Source organism: Oncorhynchus clarkii, chromosome 16 (assembly GCF_045791955.1).
Source record: "Oncorhynchus clarkii lewisi isolate Uvic-CL-2024 chromosome 16, UVic_Ocla_1.0, whole genome shotgun sequence".
NCBI lineage: Eukaryota > Metazoa > Chordata > Actinopteri > Salmoniformes > Salmonidae > Oncorhynchus > Oncorhynchus clarkii.
This window is the reverse complement of record NC_092162.1, coordinates 53553305-53575740: the sequence shown is the minus strand read 5'-3', so window position 1 is coordinate 53575740 and position 22436 is coordinate 53553305. Positions and strand designations below refer to the sequence as shown.

The following is a 22436-nucleotide window of genomic DNA, read 5'->3' as shown; positions in this document are numbered from 1 at the left end:
CAAGCTATGTGGAATGACAACAAGAGAGGAACACCCTTACTACAGTGTATCTCACAGAATCAGAAACCTCAAACCCCTTCCGGCTGTTGTGTTGAGATAAACATACTGGACTAATAAAGACACAGAATACAGGACCTACCAATTAAGGTGCTAGCGAAGGGGAGGCTGGGGTCGTGAGGAACCTTCCCCCGTCCGTTCTCCATTTTGGTAGGGTCCATGGTGAAAACATGCTGTTTAGGAGAAAAAAAGAAAAATGGGATTAGGAAAAATCCAGATATCACATATCATATCACATATCATTAAAATATTAGATTAGAAGCTTAATAGTCACATGTCCAGGGTTGCAAGTGCAATTACAGGCTACAGTGAAATTCTTAAGAAAATCTTACGATTTGAATGTAAGGCCGTAAGGGCAATTACTGAACTCATTGTAAATATTTCAACATACAGTACGTCACTCTAATACATATAATTAAATAGAACACTTAATTGAATGTATCTCTATGCCCTAATACAGTAGTGACTCTTTGACTGTAGTGATGTCATCAGTGAGGGACAGGAGTAACAAGGGGTAACACTGTGAGTGTAAAAAGACAGACAGGATGAGCTCCAAGTGAATCAGGACCCAGATGAATGTCCTCTCTGTGAACTATCCACAGTCTCCAGCTCTGGGTAGCAGTTCCTAGTGCAGATAATGAGGCATTGTGGTTCTCTGGTTGAATGACTGTACACACTGTCATGTAGGACACCATGACATGGAAGTCAGCAGGATAAAATTACACTTAATAACGCTACCATGATTAAAATAACACTGTATGTCCTTGATTTTGTGGCCCTTTCCTTGGCTTTGAATCACACAGGGATTCCCAGTGGCACAAGGACCTTTCCAGCTATATTGACACTGTCAGTGAGGAAGGTTGGCTTTGAATCACACAGGGATTCCCAGTGGCACAAGGACCTTTCCAGCTATATTGACACTGTCAGTGAGGAAGGTTGGCTTTGAGTTCCACAATGTCTCTAATATAGTCATACATTTAGCAGGAGGTTAGGAAGTGCAGCTCAGTCTCCACCTCATTTTGTGGGCAGTGGGCATATAACCTGTATTCTCTTGAGAGCCAGGTCTGCCTACGGTGGCCTTTCTCAATACCAAGGCTATGCTCACTGAGTCTGTACATAGTCAAAGCTTTCCTTAAGTTTGGGTCAGTCACAGTGGTCAGGTTCTCTCCCTCTCCCTCTCCCTCCCTCCCTCCCTCCCTCCCTCCCTCCCTCCCTTTGGCAAGCGCAAGCGGTAGAGGATCTCTGCTGTTCCTCTCTCAGTGAGCTAAATAGTGGCAGCAGCACCATATGTTACCTCTCCCTGAGCTGTGTAACTCTCCGGGCTGCACACATACAGTACACAGTACCCTATACGCACAGAAACTAACCTCCTTTTAATAAAATCTATCTAGTAACATTAGTTATCGTGATCAGATCAATCAGCTTGAATTCAAATTCCAATTAGAACTCTTGCTTTGTGAATCTCCATAGTTCATCTTTTTCACATAATCAAACCTCTTTTACTTTCCATTCTCTATACCTCATTCTCTATACCTCATTCTCTATACCTCATTCTCTATACCTCATTCTCTATACCTCATTCTCTATAGCTCATTCTCTATACCTCATTTGTCCTCCTTACAGCACCTCTCTACTCTCTTTACTTTACCTCCTCTCTTTTGCCTCTCCCTCCCCTCTCTCTACTTCATCCATCTCTCCCTCCCCTCTCTCTCTACTTCATCCATCTCTCCCTCCCCTCTCTCTATTTCATCCATCTCTCCCTCCCCCTCTCTCTACTTCATCCATCCCCCCCCCTCTCTCTCTCTACTTCATCCATCTCTCCCTCCCCTCTCTCTCTACTATATCCATATCTCCCTCCCCTCTCTCTCTACTTCATCCATCTCTCCCTCCCCTCTCTCTCTACCTCATCCATCTCTCCCTCCCCTCTCTCTCTACTTCATCCATCTCTACCTCCCCTCTCTCTATTTCATCCATCTCTCCCTCCCCCCTCTTTCTACTTCATCCACCTCTCCCTCCCCTCTCTCTCTACTTCATCCATCTCTCCCTCCCCTCTCTCTCTACTTCACCCATCTCTCCCTCCCCTCTCGCTCTACTTCACCCATCTCTCCCTCCCCTCTCTCTCTACTTCATCCATCTCTCCCTCCCCTCTCTCTCTACTTCATCCACCTCTCCCTCCCCTCTCTCTCTCTACTTCATCCATCTCTCCCTCCCCTCTCTCTCTACTTCATCCATCTCTCCCTCTCTCTCTACTTCATCCATCTCTCCATCCCCTCTCTCTCTACTTCATCATCTCTCCCTCCCCACCCCCCTTCTCTCTACTCCCTCCCTCCCTCTCTCTCTCTACTTCATCCATCTCTCCCTCCCCTCTCTCTCTACTTCATCCATCTCTCCCTCCCCTCTCTCTACTTCATCCATCTCTCCCTCCCCTCTCTCTCTACTTCATCCATCTCTCCCTCCCCTCTCTCTCTCTACTTCATCCATCTCTCCCTCCCTTCTCTCTCTACTTCATCCATCTCTCCCTCCCCTCTCTCTCTACTTCATCCATCTCTACCTCCCCTCTCTCTATTTCATCCATCTCTCCCTCCCCCCTCTCTCTACTTCATCCACCTCTCCCTCCCCTCTCTCTCTACTTCATCCATCTCTCCCTCCCCTCTCTCTCTACTTCACCCATCTCTCCCTCCCCTCTCGCTCTACTTCACCCATCTCTCCCTCCCCTCTCTCTCTACTTCATCCATCTCTCCCTCCCCTCTCTCTCTACTTCATCCACCTCTCCCTCCCCTCTCTCTCTCTACTTCATCCATCTCTCCCTCCCCTCTCTCTCTACTTCATCCATCTCTCCCTCTCTCTCTACTTCATCCATCTCTCCATCCCCTCTCTCTCTACTTCATCATCTCTCCCTCCCCACCCCCCTTCTCTCTACTCCCTCCCTCCCTCTCTCTCTCTACTTCATCCATCTCTCCCTCCCCTCTCTCTCTACTTCATCCATCTCTCCCTCCCCTCTCTCTACTTCATCCACCTCTCCCTCCCCTCTCTCTCTACTTCATCCATCTCTCCCTCCCCTCTCTCTCTACTTCACCCATCTCTCCCTCCCCTCTCGCTCTACTTCACCCATCTCTCCCTCCCCTCTCTCTCTACTTCATCCATCTCTCCCTCCCCTCTCTCTCTACTTCATCCACCTCTCCCTCCCCTCTCTCTCTCTACTTCATCCATCTCTCCCTCCCCTCTCTCTCTACTTCATCCATCTCTCCCTCTCTCTCTACTTCATCCATCTCTCCATCCCCTCTCTCTACTTCATCATCTCTCCCTCCCCACCCCCCTTCTCTCTACTCCCTCCCTCCCTCTCTCTCTCTACTTCATCCATCTCTCCCTCCCCTCTCTCTCTACTTCATCCATCTCTCCCTCCCCTCTCTCTACTTCATCCATCTCTCCCTCCCCTCTCTCTCTACTTCATCCATCTCTCCCTCCCCTCTCTCTACTTCATCCATCTCTCCCTCCCCTCTCTCTCTACTTCATCCATCTCTCCCTCCCCTCTCTCTCTCTACTTCATCCATCTCTCCCTCCCCTCTCTCTCTACTTCATCCATCTCTCCCTCCCCTCTCTCTCTACCTCATCCATCTCTCCCTCCCCTCTCTCTCTACTTCATCCATCTCTACCTCCCCTCTCTCTATTTCATCCATCTCTCCCTCCCCCCTCTCTCTACTTCATCCACCTCTCCCTCCCCTCTCTCTCTACTTCATCCATCTCTCCCTCCCCTCTCTCTCTACTTCACCCATCTCTCCCTCCCCTCTCGCTCTACTTCACCCATCTCTCCCTCCCCTCTCTCTCTACTTCATCCACCTCTCCCTCCCCTCTCTCTCTCTACTTCATCCATCTCTCCCTCCCCTCTCTCTCTACTTCATCCATCTCTCCCTCTCTCTCTACTTCATCCATCTCTCCATCCCCTCTCTCTCTACTTCATCATCTCTCCCTCCCCACCCCCCTTCTCTCTACTCCCTCCCTCCCTCTCTCTCTCTACTTCATCCATCTCTCCCTCCCCTCTCTCTCTACTTCATCCATCTCTCCCTCCCCTCTCTCTACTTCATCCATCTCTCGCTCCCCTCTCTCTCTACTTCATCCATCTCTCCCTCCCCTCTCTCTCTCTACTTCATCCATCTCTCCCTCCCCTCTCTCTCTACTTCATCCATCTCTCCCTCCCCTCTCTCTCTACTTCATCCATCTCTCCCTCCCCTCTCTCTCTACTTCATCCATCTCTCCCTCCCCTCTCTCTCTACTTCATCCACCTCTCCCTCCCCTCTCTCTCTCTACTTCATCCATCTCTCCCTCCCCTCTCTCTCTACTTCATCCATCTCTCCCTCCCCTTTCTCTCTACTTCATCCGTCTCTCCCTCCCCTCTCTCTCTACTTCATCCATCTCTCCCTCCCCACCCCCCTTCTCTCTACTCCCTCCCTCCCTCTCTTTCTCCTCCTGGCTCGGCTCACTCAGATCCAGTCTCTCTGTGGTAACTCGGTGCAGAGCGAGGGGACTGGCGCTAGTCATGTCTGTTGTCGTTCTCTAGTCAGCCCTGCCAAGCCAAACAGCCCAGCAACCCCACTACCAAGCCTGACACGACTACTGGCACACACACATGCTCTTTGATGCGCACACACACACACACACACACACACACACACACACACACACACACACACACACACACACACACACACACACACACACACACACACACACACACACACACACACACACACACACACACCATAGGAGGTTGGTGGGACCTTAATTGGGGAGGACTGGCTCGTGGTAATGGCTGAAGCGGAATAAGTGGAATGGTATCAAATCTTAAACATATGGTTTCCGTTATGAGCCGTCCTCCCCCAGCAGCCTCCACTGCCACACACACGCTAGTTTTAAGACCGCAGGACTTTATTGCGAAAAAACGTTTTTTGTTGTTGTTGTTTCTCTTATCTATTCATATTTTATTTGCTCATGGGGGGGAGGGTCATGAACCTTCAGGCCGGTCTGTGGGTGGGATGACCTTTGACAGGGTGTTTCCCCTCTGTTCCAAGCCTCCCCAGGACAGATGTGCAGTCAGCTGCCTTACGTCGCCTTCACACCTTAACACACCGTATCCATCTACCAACACACACAGGCACAGAGAGACATAGAAACACACACACAAGCATGCACACACACACACAAACAAACAAACACACACACACACACACTATGCTGCTCTACTCTACAAAGTCGATGTATTGTTCTCAGTGTCATGGTGAGCTTGTCAGAGGCAGCACAAAGATAAGACCTAAAGGTTTTTAATGAAGTGTAATAAAGCATAGGTCCAAAGCACACAGGATGATGAATTTAGAGAGAGGGCCAGCATGGCAGAACACACAACCCTCCACACAGTTAATCCAGCAGCCTCCACCCTAACTACCAACACACCACCACAGACAGACCACCCTTCCACTCCCTGCCTATAAATATACCCTCCCTGTCTCACATAACACCCTGTTGGTTCCACAACCTCCATCCCCCAACTTGAATAGGTGGAGCCCTCACCAACCCTCCAAGCCCAGTGCCTCATCCCCTCCTGCCCAGTCCGATCCCCTCCTGCTGGGTGAGCCACATGGGCCTGTGTGCAGCTTTGTGGGGTTTCACCACATACAGGCACCTACAGAGGGCCTCACACCAGGGCAGCAGGGCCCCGCTGGACAGCTGCATGCTGGAGCACAACCCTGGGCCATGTGTCCTCAGCCTGGAGCTCTGAGCCTGGAGCCAGAGCACTGAACGTTACTGACGGCTACAGCCTGCTGCCTCTTTCTGTACACACTGTCTCAGAGAGAGAGAGAGAGAGAGAGAGAGAGAGACCACTGTGCTCACAGACTGGATCCAATAAGACAGTATCAGGTAACAAATACTATACAACGGAGACAGACAGACAATCCATAGGGAGTAGTTGGTACTGCCATGATCACAATACTACAGCTTTACAACGAGGTGAGGAGACTGAGGCAGTCAAAGGTATGGGAGTCAGTCAGCATCAGACCAGACAGCCTCATCTGATCTCAGCTGCTGGAGGAGAGAGTATGTAGAGCAAAACCAGGGTGACTCATCTGTCAGAGCCTCTGTGTGTGTGTGTGTGTGTGTGTGTGTGTGTGTGTGTGTGTGTGTGTGTGTGTGTGATGCAGTGGGGTCTTACCTCTCCACGGTAGCCCACGTACACATAGGTACACATGGGTTGGAATGCACCCGTACCACAGGCCAGCAGGTGGGTGCGGTTATAGGGCTGCAGCAGGCGCACAAAGTTGGCACACTCCGTCTGTGAACACACACGCACACACACACACACAGGTTAAATAAATACACATACACAGGACAACAATAAACTGTCAACCATTTTCTGACCATTTTGTGTAGAGCAAAAATATTTCTTAACAAAGGCCATTGATTCCACATGTTAGCAATAAGGGCCAAGAACAAGATTTGAAAAGATGAAAAACAATAAACTTCAACAAACGCTGGGCTTCCCAGATCTTTCCCACAGCCAAAGACAGGGCCACATGGAGGGATCAGGCAACAGAGAGAAGAGAAGGAGAAAGATGGAGAGCTAGAGAGAGGGGGGGGGGGGAGCATAAGAGAGGAGATCTAGAGACAGAATAAGATAAAATAGAATCCTCAAGCCCTCAGGAAGAGTAGGGCACAGATGTATCCTTTTCTTGAAGTTTCCCAATAGAAGCTGAGGAGTGGTGTCACAGTGACCAACAGGAAACAAGCCAAGAGTGTCACTGCCCTAGGGTGAGAGGGTCAAACTCGTCCACTTAGCTGCTGTGTGTGTGTGTGACTACTTTTTTTTTTAAATACCAGGGAGGGCTCATTGAGATTAAAATCTATTTTTCAAGAGTGCCCTGGCCAAGATAGGCAGCACCTAGTCATTACAAAAAAAATTACAGACAGACAACATGAAAAAGTAATCTAGTAAAAACCATTGAATTCACAAGAGTGTAAAACAGCAAATGATAAACATTGGCAGGTCAGGGAATCAGCCTCAAAATCCTTCAATAATGATTTAAAAACACCAATCGGGACAAGTTCTTCCAGTTTAAAAGTATTTTGTAAGGCGATGGCGCAGAGTACATAAAAGCCCTTTTACCAAATTCAGTTGGGACATTTGGAACAGTTAGCAGGATAAAGTCCAGCGAACGAAGAGAGTACCCACCACATTTCTGAACAATAAAAATGCCCAAATAAAAAGGTAGTAAACCCAAAATGGCTTTGTAAATAAAAGTATACCAGTGACTGAGCCTACGAGTGACTAGAGAAGGCCAGCCAACCCTGGTATACAAAGTGCAGTGGTGCGTAAGGGTTTTGCAGTTTAAAATGAATCTCAAAGTGTCATGGTAAAGGGTGTCAATTGATCTCAAACACTGAGCGGAAGCATTCATATATAAAATATCCCCATAGTCTAGTAAAGGCATAAATGTAGCTGATACTAGCCTCCTTCTGGCTTCAAAAGAAAAGGCCTTATTCCTAAAATAAAATCCCAATTTCAGCTTACATTTTTTTTGTAAGTTGAGTATTATACACTATTATACACTTAATGTACAAAACATTCTGAACATGACATAGACTGACCAGGGGAATCCAGGGGAATGCTATGATCCCTTATTGATGTCACTTAAATCCACTTCAATCAGTGTGGATGAAGGGGAGGAGACATGTTACAAAATATTGAAGTGCCTTTGAACGGGGTTTATGTCAAGAACTGCAACGCTGCTGTTTGTTTCAAGCTCAACAGTTTCCCGTTTGTATCAAGAAGGTCCACCACCCAAAGGACATCCAGCCAACTTGACACAACTGTGGGAAGCATTGGAGTCAACATGGGCCAGCATCCCTGTGGAACGCTTTCGACACCTTGTAGATTCCATGCCCTAACGAATTGAGGCTGTTTGAGGGCAAAGGGGGGTGCAACTCAATATTAGGAAGGTGTTCCTAATGTTTTGTACACCCACTGTACAGTATATTGGCGGTTTGGAGTGAAGCCAGGTGTGCTTTTCATATATCAGCCAAACATGACTTGGCTCTCCTTCCTGTCCAGACTATACACACACACACACACACACACACACGCACACACACACACACACACACACACACACACACACACACACACACACACACACACACACACACACACACACACACACACACACACACACACACACTCCTCACGTAAACACACACACTCCTCACGTAAACACACACACTCCTCACGCACACACACCCCCATGCACACACACACACACACACAAGCACACACTCCTCACGTACACACACGCACACACACACACACACACACACACACACACACACACACACACACACACACACACACACACACACACACACACACACACACACACAAACTCCTCACGCACAAACACACCCTCCTCACGTAAACACACACACTCCTCACACACACACACACTCCTCACACACACACACACACACACACACACACACACACACACACACACACACACACACACACACCCTCCTCACGTAAACACACACACTCCTCTCACACACACACACACACACACACACACACACACACACACACACACACACACACACACACACACACACACACACACACACACACACACACACACACACACACACACACTCCTCCTTTACGCACATACTCCTCCTCTCAGGTTTTAATTACCCAAAACGCTCCCTCCCTCCCTCTCTTCACCTACCACCATCCCTCTCTCCTCCCCTGCTCTGGTAGAGTATAGAGGGTAGGCTGTAGTGAGACGGACTGTAGAAATAGACTCCAGACTGGTCCCAGTGGAGAGAAGCAGCATCCTGGCCCTGTCTCCTCCATGTTCCTAATGTTTTATACACTCAGTGTATAAACTGATGAGTGGCAGATCCTTCGTAATGTATTTCTCCATAATATTGAGTGCGTAACAGACAGGCGGGGTGGTAGGGTAATACCATCAGGCCTCAGATGATTATACTGAGGGATGGAGACATCTTGTTCTAGTGTAAACAGCATGCATTCACTGGAGAGCAATCAGCGCTGTTAACACTAACAGGAAATCAAGACCATCGTTGGGGGAAACACACAAACACACGCAGAGAGAGAAAGACAAACACACACACCGTCAAACAGGCGTACAGCTGTGCACACACACTCGAAGACACACATGGATGCAAACACACACAAAGAGGCACACACAAAGCTGTTTTGGAAAAAGCAGGATGCTTCAGTCCAAGTCTCTGTGGTCCACACAGCTGGAGCTACATGGAGAAGAAAGAGCAAAGAAGCAGTGTGCTGAGGGGAAGGCCAGATGAGCAGACTACAGATGTGAACATTGATAACTTAGACAGACACACAACACAATCCCACCAGCTCCCAGACAAGTGGTAGACACAAGCGTAGGCATCAAATGCACTATAAGACGTGCTCAACTCCTAAAGTTTGGTTTCTTTAGCCCAGCAGTAGTTGTTCATATCAAGTAAGCTTAGACGTACTGTTAGCCTAGAGCGATCCACAGTGTCTGTCTGCATATTTGTCCTTGGTTAGTAGATGATTCACTTTTTAAAGCAAGTCACTTCCACGTTTGTACCAATAAGTACGGCTGTACCCATTAATGAACATAGTGGAACGTTTCCTCTGGCAGTGCTGGATAATGCCAAGGCACTGTGCCAAATGGCACCAAGCTGAGTTTCCAGCTCCCTGATGCATGAAGTCTCAGAGTCTCACAAAGTTCTTCAAAAGTCTCCTACAAATCCTTTAAACATTCAAATCTCTCACCCATCCACTCGGCGCCGACAGAGATGGCCGCCTCGCTTCGCGTTCCTAGGAAACTATGCAGTTTTTTGTTTTTTTACGTGTTATTTCTTACATTAGTACCCCAGGTCATCTTAGGTTTCATTACATACAGTCGAGAAGAACTACTGAATATAAGATCAGCGTCAACTCACCATCAGTACGACCAAGAATATGTTTTTCGCGATGCGGATCCTGTGTTCTGCCTTACAAACAGGACAACGGAGTGGATCCTATGCAGCGACCCAAAAAAACAACTCCGAAAGAGAGGGAAACGAGGCGGTCTTCTGGTCAGACTCCGGAGACGGGCACACCGTGCACCACTCCCTAGCATTCTTCTTGCCAATGTCCAGTCTCTTGACAACAAGGTTGATGAAATCCGAGCAAGGGTAGCATTCCAGAGGGACATCAGAGACTGTAACGTCCTTTGCTTCACTGAAACATGGCTCACTGGAGAGACTCTATCCGAAGCGGTGCAGCCAACGGGTTTCTCCACGCATCGCGCTGACAGAAACAAACATCTTTCTGGTAAGAAGAGGGGCGGGGGCGTATGCCACATGGCCAACGTGACATGGTGTGATGAAAGAAACATACAGGAACTCAAATCCTTCTGTTCACCTGATTTAGAATTCCTCACAATCAAATGTAGACCGCATTATCTACCAAGAGAATTCTCTTCGATTATAATCACAGCCGTATATATCCCCCCCCAAGCAGACACATCGATGGCTCTGAACGAACTTTATTTAACTCTCTGCAAACTGGAAACAATTTATCCGGAGGCTGCATTCATTGTAGCTGGGGATTTTAACAAGGCTAATCTGAAAACAAGACTCCCTAAATTTTATCAGCATATCGATTGCGCAACCAGGGGTGGAAAGACCTTGGATCATTGTTACTCTAACTTCCGCGACGCATATAAGGCCCTGCCCCGCCCCCCTTTCGGAAAAGCTGACCACGACTCCATTTTGTTGATCCCTGCCTACAGACAGAAACTAAAACAAGAGGCTCCCACGCTGAGGTCTGTCCAACGCTGGTCCGACCAAGCTGACTCCACACTCCAAGACTGCTTCCATCACGTGGACTGGGAGATGTTTCGTATTGCGTCAGATAACAACATTGACGAATACGCTGATTCGGTGTGCGAGTTCATTAGAACGTGCGTTGAAGATGTCGTTCCCATAGCAACGATTAAAACATTCCCTAACCAGAAACCGTGGATTGATGGCAGCATTTGTGTGAAACTGAAAGCGCAAACCACTGCTTTTAATCAGGGCAAGGTGTCTGGTAACATGACCGAATACAAACAGTGCAGCTATTCCCTCCGCAAGGCTATCAAACAAGCTAAGCGCCAGTACAGAGACAAAGTAGAATCTCAATTCAACGGCTCAGACACAAGAGGCATGTGGCAGGGTCTACAGTCAATCACGGACTACAGGAAGAAATCCAGCCCAGTCACGGACCAGGATGTCTTGCTCCCAGGCAGACTAAATAACTTTTTTGCCCGCTTTGAGGACAATACAGTGCCACTGACACGGCCTGCAACGAAAACATGCGGTCTCTCCTTCACTGCAGCCGAGGTGAGTAAGACATTTAAACGTGTTAACCCTCGCAAGGCTGCAGGCCCAGACGGCATCCCCAGCCGCGCCCTCAGAGCATGCGCAGACCAGCTGGCCGGTGTGTTTACGGACATATTCAATCAATCCCTATACCAGTCTGCTGTTCCCACATGCTTCAAGAGGGCCACCATTGTTCCTGTTCCCAAGAAAGCTAAGGTAACTGAGCTAAACGACTACCGCCCCGTAGCACTCACATCCGTCATCATGAAGTGCTTTGAGAGACTAGTCAAGGACCATATCACCTCCACCCTACCTGACACCCTAGACCCACTCCAATTTGCTTACCGCCCAAATAGGTCCACAGACGATGCAATCTCAACCACACTGCACACTGCCCTAACCCATCTGGACAAGAGGAATACCTATGTGAGAATGCTGTTCATCGACTACAGCTCGGCATTCAACACCGGGGCCACAAGGGTGCGTTCTGAGCCCTCTCCTGTACTCCCTGTTCACCCACGACTGCGTGGCCACGCACGCCTCCAACTCAATCATCAAGTTTGCGGACGACACAACAGTGGTAGGCTTGATTACCAACAACGACGAGACGGCCTACAGGGAGGAGGTGAGGGCCCTCGGAGTGTGGTGTCAGGAAAATAACCTCACACTCAACGTCAACAAAACTAAGGAGATGATTGTGGACTTCAGGAAACAGCAGAGGGAACACCCCCCCTATCCACATCGATGGAACAGTAGTGGAGAGAGTAGCAAGTTTTAAGTTCCTCGGCATACACATCACAGACAAACTGAATTGGTCCACTCACACAGACAGCATCGTGAAGAAGGCGCAGCAGCGCCTCTTCAACCTCAGGAGGCTGAAGAAATTCGGCTTGTCACCAAAAGCACTCACAAACTTCTACAGATGCACAATCGAGAGCATCCTGGCGGGCTGTATCACCGCCTGGTATGGCAACTGCACCGCCCTCAACCGTAAGGCTCTCCAGAGGGTAGTGAGGTCTGCACAACGCATCACCGGGGGCAAACTACCTGCCCTCCAGGACACCTACACCACCCGATGTCACAGGAAGGCCATAAAGATCATCAAGGACATCAACCACCCGAGCCACTGCCTGTTCACCCCGCTATCATCCAGAAGGCGAGGTCAGTACAGGTGCATCAAAGCTGGGACCGAGAGACTGAAAAACAGCTTCTATCTCAAGGCCATCAGACTGTTAAACAGCCACCACCAACACTGAGTGGCTGCTGCCAACACACTGACACTGACTCAACTCCAGCCACTTTAATAATGGGAATTGATGGGAAACAATGTAAATATATCACTAGCCACTTTAAACAATGCTACCTTATATAATGTTACTTACCCTACATTATTCATCTCATATGCATACGTATATACTGTACTCTATATCATCGACTGTATCCTTATGTAATACATGTATCACTAGCCACTTTAAACTATGCCACTTTGTTTACATACTCATCTCATTTGTACATACTGTACTCGATACCATCTACTGTATCTTGCCTATGCTGCTCTGTACCATCACTCATTCATATATCCTTATGTACATATTCTTTATCCCCTTACACTGTGTACAAGACAGTAGTTTTGGAATTGTTAGTTAGATTACTTGTTATTACTGCATTGTCGGAACTAGAAGCACAAGCATTTCGCTACACTCGCATTAACATCTGCTAACCATGTGTATGTGACAAATAAAATTTGATTTGATTTGATTTGATTTAATAACTCTCCCAAAGCCACAACCCCGGTAGTTCCTGCTTTGTTATTGTCTGGTTCCTGCTGAGGGAGGGGCTGTGGGACATCTATGTCTGCTGGGGGCAATGAAATTAGGGGTCATGTGGTCGCGACCTGTGAGAAAGGCCATCATAAAGCAAACACGTTAGGTGTTACCCAGTGGTCAACCAGCGGGGTCACACAGCCCCATTGAACAGCCGGTTCCCCTCCTTTAGCCAGTCAATAAAATACCCTCACAGACACGCACCCACCTCTAACTCCCCCCACAGTCAATGGAGGGAAGTAGTATGCACATCCTACAGCTCCAAGACACAGACACATTGTGTATAAGGGAAGGAGACAGATTGTGACCATCAGAACGCTGAATAGGTGCAACAATAGTAACACAACGCGCTCCGGCTTTAAAACCAGCCAGGCTGTCTAGTCAGTGTCTAGTCAGCTTCTAGTCAGTGTCTAGTCAGTGTCTAGTTAGTGTCTAGTTAGCGTCTAGTCAGCGTCTAGTCAGCGTCTAGTCAGCGTCTAGTTAGTGTCTAGTCAGCGTCGAGTCAGCGTCTAGTCAGTTTCTAGTCAGTGTCTAGTCAGTGTCTAGTCAGCGTCTAGTCAGTGTCTAGTCAGCGTCTAGTCAGCGTCTAGTCAGTGTCTAGTCAGTGTCTAGTCAGTGTCTAGTTAGTGTCTAGTCAGTGTCTAGTCAGTGTCTAGTCAGTGTCTAGTCAGTGTCTAGTTAGTGTCTAGTCAGTGTCTAGTCAGTGTCTAGTCAGTGTCTAGTCAGCTTCTAGTCAGCGTCTAGTCAGCGTCTAGTCAGCGTCTAGTTAGTGTCTAGTTAGCGTCTAGTCAGCGTCTAGTCAGCGTCTAGTCAGCGTCTAGTTAGTGTCTAGTCAGTGTCTAGTCAGTGTCTAGTCAGTGTCTAGTCAGTGTCTAGTTAGTGTCTAGTCAGTGTCTAGTCAGTGTCTAGTCAGTGTCTAGTCAGCGTCTAGACAGTGTCTAGTCAGTGTCTAGTCAGTGCCAGCGCCCGCTTCACTCCACAGTGTTTGTTTAATGGGAGGTCTCCATGTCCAACAATGCCTAACAAAGTTAGAGAGGGAGGGATAGCTCTGTCCTCACTCACCCGCCCGCTGGCATAGGCAGACAGGGTATATTTAGAACACACATTTAAGTGTCCATCTGTGACGGAATGAGCTGCTCTGTACACACTCACATGTCCCTGCATCCACTGGGATAACATCAGTCCTCAGTAAGGGTTGTGAACCAAGCCTTTCTCTCTGACAAAAACACAAACAAGTCCATTTCAACCAATCAAACCAACACCTATCCATGCCTTTGCAACTTTTTGACTTATGACATTGCCTGGGGTTTTGTCTAGCAGCGGGGAAAGGTGCAAACAGAGCCCTGATTGAGTGTGTGTCCATGTCCGAGTCTTTGTCAGGTAGAGAACAGCGGCAGAGAGGGCACCCCATCAATGACCCAGAGACAACGACATACCTGGGCCTGTCCACTGGGGACCTCCCCCTCTTACATAGGGTAAACAACACATACAGTACCTAAAAGCCTTTCTCATGGAGTCCCTAGCCTCAGAAGGCACTGGGGTGGAGGTGGTGTGTCGTATTCCGGTTGGGAGGAACTAGAGGTGAGAAGTGTTACCGATGTGACCCTGTACACACATTCCCACTTCGCCTCTACCTCCCAGCCCAGTCATTGTTAATGATGCTAGACACTGGACTAGAAACATGGGCCCCTCTTCCTCTCTGACAAACAATGTATCTCCAGCAACTTGAACTGTGGTCTGAATGAGTCTGATGGTAGGTGAGTGCTTCTGGGGTGCATGGGTGTGTCTCTGGAGGGGAGTTTAAACACACACAGCCCACGGCTCCCTTGGCACAGGTTAGATTGAGTTACCGTGGGCCCAACTTTAACCCGTCACGACTGCTCCTCTCCCCTAAGAACACCTCATACAGGAGGAGGAAACGCATAATAACTCCTGATATTAGATACCCTCCTCACCTGCCACTTCAAACGCCACAGTTACCTATAGGGCCAGTGTTGACGCCCAATGGGGGGGTCTTAAACTTGCCTCCACATCCACAGAGACAGATTAGTCCTGTTTTACAGGCCAAACCCCCTAACCCAGACCAGATGCGAGGGTTGTTTCACTTTCTGTCGTTACCCAAGGCTTAGGGGACAGAAGATATTAAACATGGAACCGCAAGTGTCTTTAGAGTGTCTGACTGGGGAGTGAGGGCCAGTTTCATTATGGGCAGTCTTAAAGATGTAATTACTGGTGTTCATTGTGTTGGGACCCCGACTCTGGATACCTCAGCCATGTGGGAGGGGATATTACTAGATATTGAAAGACTCCCTATCTCATTCACTGGCTGTTAAACAACTTCACTGTACCCAGGGATGGAGGCATGGATAGATGAAGGGATGGTGGGATGATGCATGGGACTATGGCTGTCGCCTGTAGGATATAGGAAAAGGGAGTGTTGACACAGCAAGCCAACTGTCGACATCAATTTGCTGTTTAGCTTCCTGATAACATGATCCAGATGTGGCAATGTAGAATGTACAGTACAGTTAGTAAGGTAACTAGAATGTTACTGTCTAGAGTGGCTGATAGAGCAGCTGAATAGGCTAGACCGGTGGAAACCATAGATGTGACATTATTTGAGTAAATAGGAAGTAGAGAGGCCTGACTGAGCTGTCACTCACCTGAGAATCTTTCCCTCTCTGGACACATTCATCTCTGTTACCAGGCAACGGAGGCCAGTAGATCTACAATGAGAGAGAGAGAGAGAGAGAGAGAGAGAGAGAGAGAGAGAGGGTAGAGAGAGAGAGAGAGAGAGAGAGAGAGAGAGAGAGAGAGAGAGAGAGAATAATAAAATTATAAATCACGTCATAACATTGTTCACTGCCTAAATCCACAATATAACTACAGGCAATTAGAGCATGAGAACATTATTAGCCACAGTTTAAACAATGAAAACGTACTAGATCACATGAAATCCAAGCAGGTATCTCACTAAGTCTTTGCTCCCACACAATCATCCATGGGCTAATCAGTGCTAATTGATGTGGGTGGGTCGAACATGGAACTGTAATCACAGTGTAGTAATTTAGGCCGTGTGATACATTTACGGTGTGTTCTATATCATCAATATCCAGCTTATTCAAAATTGTTTTTGGAAAGCCCCTCTTTGGCACCATCAGATACTGTGTTGTAAATTACTGACTCGCAGATGGCTTTTTTGTGTGTTTCATTTAAAAGCTTATTTTGCTTTCGGGAAGAGGTCTATACAGAGTACCAAGAAAACAATCAAGGAAGCAGTAACTTTCTGTGACAGTGTGCGTACGTGTCCATCCGCAATTGTGTCCATGTGTATTTGTGTCTGTGCTTATGTGCATGTACATGCGTGCTCCTACATTATAGTGCATGTACATGCGTTGCTCCTACATTATAGTGCATGTACATGCGTGCTCCTACATTATAGTGCATGTACATGCGTGCTCCTACATTATAGTGCATGTACATGCGTTGCTCCTACATTATAGTGCATGTACATGCGTGCTCCTACATTATAGTGCATGTACATGCGTGCTCCTACATTATAGTGCATGTACATGCGTGCTCCTACATTATAGTGCATGGCCATTCATCATAAGAGAGAAAACGACACCTGATACAGGTGCTTTTCTGTAACACAGCTATCATATCATAAATGAATGTTACAGAAAGGATTAGGGCCTCCTCTATAAATCACACTCTATCCCTTTATCGAGCCTGTCTGGAACTGAACCACAATAAATCCCTGCCTGCCTGCCTGTCTGAAACATGCCTTTTTATGGTCTGAACCACAGAATCAGTCAATCTGATAGTCAACACTGCGCTATTTATGCTAATATTCCTTTCCTGGATTCAAATAGGAAGTACTGTGGTCATCATGTTCTATTTGTCTCTATAACTCCGTCCCTCTGTTTAACCATCCTGACATGTTAGTCATCAACACCAATTGCAGGATAAAGTTTCCCCTATGTCTAGACATTGATCTGGTCAGCTTGGGTTTCTGTGCCTTAGGGCAACTTCTTACCAGAGCTTGGCTGTCAGTGCGCTGATTAAATTCCTTTTCCTGTTTGGCTCAGTAGTGTCATCCATTGGCCGGAAAGCCCAGGCACCAGCCAATCATAACAAGCACTGACAAACCCTGGCATGAGCTGGCCAATCAAGGACCTTACTGTGGCATGCATCAAGTAGATCCATAACATACTAAACTACACATACATACTAAATCTACTCTTATCTAGTCTCTAGTGTGACTGAAACTAGGGGGACATGTTTGTTAAGAACCGACCACATTTATGGCAACATAAAACAAGTTTGGTTTTACACACAAACACTCCTCAAAAGCTAAAGGTCTATATCGAGCTGCAATCATTTCAGTTTAGACTAAAATATTTACATGTTAATGTGGCACATTTACATGAGTTTAATGGGCATGTTTTTGTTTTATTTCTGCCATGGTCGGTCATTACCATTAAGACTGTATTGAAACAGTTCAAACACTTCCCAAATATGATATGCCAGAGTGGCTGTTGAAGCTCTTAAGAAGCGGTGGTGGGCAGTGGGTAGTGGGCAGTGAGCTGTGGGCTGAGGGCAGTGAGTTGTGGGCAGTGAGCTGTGGGCTGAGGGCAGTGAGTTGTGGGCTGTAAGCTGTGGGCTGTGGGCAGTGAGCTGTGGGCTGTGGGCTGAGGGCAGTGAGTTGTGGGCAGTGAGCTGTGGGCTGAGGGTAGTGAGTTGTGGGCTGTAAGCTGTGGGCTGTGGGCAGTGAGCTGTGGGCTGTGGGCTGAGGGCAGTGAGTTGTGGGCAGTGAGCTGTGGGCTGAGGGAAGTGAGTTGTGGGCAGTGAGCTGTGGGCTGAGGACAGTGAGTTGTGGGCAGTGAGCTGTGGGCTGAGGACAGTGAGTTGTGGGCAGTGAGCTGTGGGCTGAGGACAGTGAGTTGTGGGCAGTGAGCTGTGGGCTGAGGACAGTGAGTTGTGGGCAGTGAGCTGTGGGCTGAGGACAGTGAGTTGTGGGCAGTGAGCTGTGGGCTGAGGGCAGTGAGTTGTGGGCAGTGAGCTGTGGGCTGAGGGTAGTGAGTTGTGGGCAGTGAGCTGTGGGCTGAGGGCAGTGGGTTGTGGGCTGTGAGCTGTGGGCTGTGGGCAGTGAGCTGTGGGCTGTGGGCTGAGGGCAGTGAGTTGTGGGCAGTGAGCTGTGGGCTGAGGGCAGTGAGTTGTGGGCAGTGAGCTGTGGGCTGAGGGCAGTGAGTTGTGGGCTGTGAGCTGTGGGCTGTGGGCAGTGAGTTGTGGGCTGAGGGCAGTGAGTTGTGGGCAGTGAGCTGTGGGCTGAGGGCAGTGAGTTGTGGGCAGTGAGCTGTGGGCTGTGGGCAGTGAGCTGTGGGCTGTGGGCTGAGGGCAGTGAGTTGTGGGCAGTGTGCTGTGGGCTGAGGGCAGTGAGTTGTGGGCAGTGAGCTGTGGGCTGAGGGAAGTGAGTTGTGGGCAGTGAGCTGTGGGCTGAGGACAGTGAGTTGTGGGCAGTGAGCTGTGGGCTGAGGACAGTGAGTTGTGGGCAGTGAGCTGTGGGCTGAGGACAGTGAGTTGTGGGCAGTGAGCTGTGGGCTGAGGACAGTGAGTTGTGGGCAGTGAGCTGTGGGCTGAGGACAGTGAGTTGTGGGCAGTGAGCTGTGGGCTGAGGGCAGTGAGTTGTGGGCAGTGAGCTGTGGGCTGAGGGCAGTGAGTTGTGGGCAGTGAGCTGTGGGCTGAGGGCAGTGGGTTGTGGGCTGTGAGCTGTGGGCTGTGGGCAGTGAGCTGTGGGCTGTGGGCTGAGGGCAGTGAGTTGTGGGCAGTGAGCTGTGGGCTGAGGGCAGTGAGCTGTGGGCTGAGGGCAGTGAGTTGTGGGCTGTGAGCTGTGGGCTGTGGGCAGTGAGTTGTGGGCTGAGGGCAGTGAGTTGTGGGCAGTGAGCTGTGGGCTGAGGGCAGTGAGTTGTGGGCTGTGAGCTGTGGGCTGTGGGCAGTGAGCTGTGGGCTGTGGGCTGAGGGCAGTGAGTTGTGGGCAGTGTGCTGTGGGCTGAGGGCAGTGAGTTGTGGGCAGTGAGCTGTGGGCTGAGGGCAGTGAGTTGTGGGCTGTAAGCTGTGGGCTGTGGGCAGTGAGCTGTGGGCTGTGGGCTGAGGGCAGTGAGTTGTGGGCAGTGAGCTGTGGGCTGAGGGCAGTGAGTTGTGGGCAGTGAGCTGTGGGCTGAGGGCAGTGAGTTGTGGGCTGTAAGCTGTGGGCTGTGGGCAGTGAGCTGTGGGCTGTGGGCTGAGGGCAGTGAGTTGTGGGCAGTGAGCTGTGGGCTGAGGGAAGTGAGTTGTGGGCAGTGAGCTGTGGGCTGAGGACAGTGAGTTGTGGGCAGTGAGCTGTGGGCTGAGGACAGTGAGTTGTGGGCAGTGAGCTGTGGGCTGAGGGCAGTGAGTTGTGGGCAGTGAGCTGTGGGCTGAGGGCAGTGAGTTGTGGGCAGTGAGCTGTGGGCTGAGGGCAGTGGGTTGTGGGCTGTGAGCTGTGGGCTGTGGGCAGTGAGCTGTGGGCTGTGGGCTGAGGGCAGTGAGTTGTGGGCAGTGAGCTGTGGGCTGAGGGCAGTGAGTTGTGGGCAGTGAGCTGTGGGCTGAGGGCAGTGAGTTGTGGGCTGTGAGCTGTGGGCTGTGGGCAGTGAGTTGTGGGCTGAGGGCAGTGAGTTGTGGGCAGTGAGCTGTGGGCTGAGGGCAGTGAGTTGTGGGCTGTGAGCTGTGGGCTGTGGGCAGTGAGCTGTGGGCTGTGGGCTGAGGGCAGTGAGTTGTGGGCAGTGTGCTGTGGGCTGAGGGCAGTGAGTTGTGGGCAGTGAGCTGTGGGCTGAGGGCAGTGAGTTGTGGGCTGTAAGCTGTGGGCTGTGGGCAGTGAGCTGTGGGCTGTGGGCTGAGGGCAGTGAGTTGTGGGCAGTGAGCTGTGGGCTGAGGGCAGTGAGTTGTGGGCAGTGAGCTGTGGGCTGAGGGCAGTGAGTTGTGGGCTGTAAGCTGTGGGCTGTGGGCAGTGAGCTGTGGGCTGTGGGCTGAGGGCAGTGAGTTGTGGGCAGTGAGCTGTGGGCTGAGGGAAGTGAGTTGTGGGCAGTGAGCTGTGGGCTGAGGACAGTGAGTTGTGGGCAGTGAGCTGTGGGCTGAGGACAGTGAGTTGTGGGCAGTGAGCTGTGGGCTGAGGACAGTGAGTTGTGGGCAGTGAGCTGTGGGCTGAGGACAGTGAGTTGTGGGCAGTGAGCTGTGGGCTGTGGGCAGTGAGCTGTGGGCTGTGGGCTGAGGGCAGTGAGTTGTGGGCAGTGTGCTGTGGGCTGAGGGCAGTGAGTTGTGGGCAGTGAGCTGTGGGCTGAGGGCAGTGAGCTGTGGGCTGTGGGCTGAGGGCAGTGAGTTGTGGGCAGTGAGCTGTGGGCTGAGGGAAGTGAGTTGTGGGCAGTGAGCTGTGGGCTGTGGGCAGTGAGTTGTGGGCTGAGGGCAGTGAGTTGTGGGCAGTGAGCTGTGGGCTGAGGGCAGTGAGTTGTGGGCTGTGAGCTGTGGGCTGTGGGCAGTGAGCTGTGGGCTGTGGGCTGAGGGCAGTGAGTTGTGGGCAGTGTGCTGTGGGCTGAGGGCAGTGAGTTGTGGGCAGTGAGCTGTGGGCTGAGGGCAGTGAGTTGTGGGCTGTAAGCTGTGGGCTGTGGGCAGTGAGCTGTGGGCTGTGGGCTGAGGGCAGTGAGTTGTGGGCAGTGAGCTGTGGGCTGAGGGCAGTGAGTTGTGGGCAGTGAGCTGTGGGCTGAGGGCAGTGAGTTGTGGGCAGTGAGCTGTGGGCTGAGGACAGTGAGTTGTGGGCAGTGAGCTGTGGGCTGAGGACAGTGAGTTGTGGGCAGTGAGCTGTGGGCTGAGGACAGTGAGTTGTGGGCAGTGAGCTGTGGGCTGTGGGCAGTGAGCTGTGGGCTGTGGGCTGAGGGCAGTGAGTTGTGGGCAGTGTGCTGTGGGCTGAGGGCAGTGAGTTGTGGGCAGTGAGCTGTGGGCTGAGGGCAGTGAGTTGTGGGCAGTGAGCTGTGGGCTGAGGACAGTGAGTTGTGGGCTGTGAGCTGTGGGCTGAGGGCAGTGAGCTGTGGGCTGTGGGCTGAGGGCAGTGAGTTGTGGGCTGTGAGCTGTGGGCTGTGGGCAGTGAGTTGTGGGCTGAGGGCAGTGAGTTGTGGGCAGTGAGCTGTGGGCTGAGGGCAGTGAGTTGTGGGCTGTGAGCTGTGGGCTGTGGGCAGTGAGCTGTGGGCTGTGGGCTGAGGGCAGTGAGTTGTGGGCAGTGTGCTGTGGGCTGAGGGCAGTGAGTTGTGGGCAGTGAGCTGTGGGCTGAGGGCAGTGAGTTGTGGGCAGTGAGCTGTGGGCTGAGGACAGTGAGTTGTGGGCTGTGAGCTGTGGGCTGAGGGCAGTGAGCTGTGGGCTGTGGGCTGAGGGCAGTGAGCTGTGGGCTGAGGGCAGTGAGTTGTGGGCACTGAGCTGTGGGCTGTGGGCAGTGAGCTGTGGGCAGTTCACAGGCCAACCTGGTCTCTGTGACCTCATCTCTCCAACTCATCCATGTTTGTTTCTCCCTGTCAAAGACTAGTGGGCCTAGCCAGACTGAGCCTAGGAGTATAGACATTACTAATAGTGAGTTGACTTAAAATATACATAAAATGTATATAGTATGTATAAACTGGAATTACAGGCCTAAGCATTGTTGTTCACTAGTTTGCTCCAATTGAGGGAGGGGTGGTAGGGTTGGAGGGTAATAAAGGACATATGTATTTTTTTTAAAGATATGTATATACAGTTGAAGTCGGAAGTTTACATACAATTAGGTTGGAGTCATTAAAACTCGTTTTTCAACCAAATTTCTTGTTAACAAACTATAGTTTTGGCAAGTCGGTTAGGACATCTACTTCGTGTATGACACAAGTCATTTTTCCAACAATTGTTTACAGACAGATTATTTCACTTATAATTCACTGTATCACAATTGCAGTGGGTCAGAAGTTTACATACACTAAGTTGACTGTGCCTTTAAACAGCTTGAAAAATTCCAGAAATGATGTCATGGCTTTATAAGCTTCTGATAGGCTAATTGACATAATTTGAGTCAATTGGAGGTGTACCTGTGGATGTATTTCAAGGCCTACCTTCAAACTCAGT

General features: G+C 49.9%; 1 protein-coding gene across 1 annotated transcript in view; it reads right to left on the bottom strand.

The window, feature by feature from the left end:
- The window catches only part of LOC139368728 (semaphorin-3G-like), a 70203-nt gene that overhangs the window by 17716 nt on the left and 30051 nt on the right, over window positions 1–22436 (bottom strand). Inside the window, exons 3-5 of the mRNA XM_071108021.1 lie at window positions 15947–16009; window positions 6260–6379; window positions 140–230 (exon numbers count right to left, since the gene is read on the bottom strand). Of these exons, the coding sequence (XP_070964122.1) occupies window positions 140–230; window positions 6260–6379; window positions 15947–16009 (274 nt within the window). The remainder of the gene's footprint in view (window positions 1–139; window positions 231–6259; window positions 6380–15946; window positions 16010–22436) is intronic.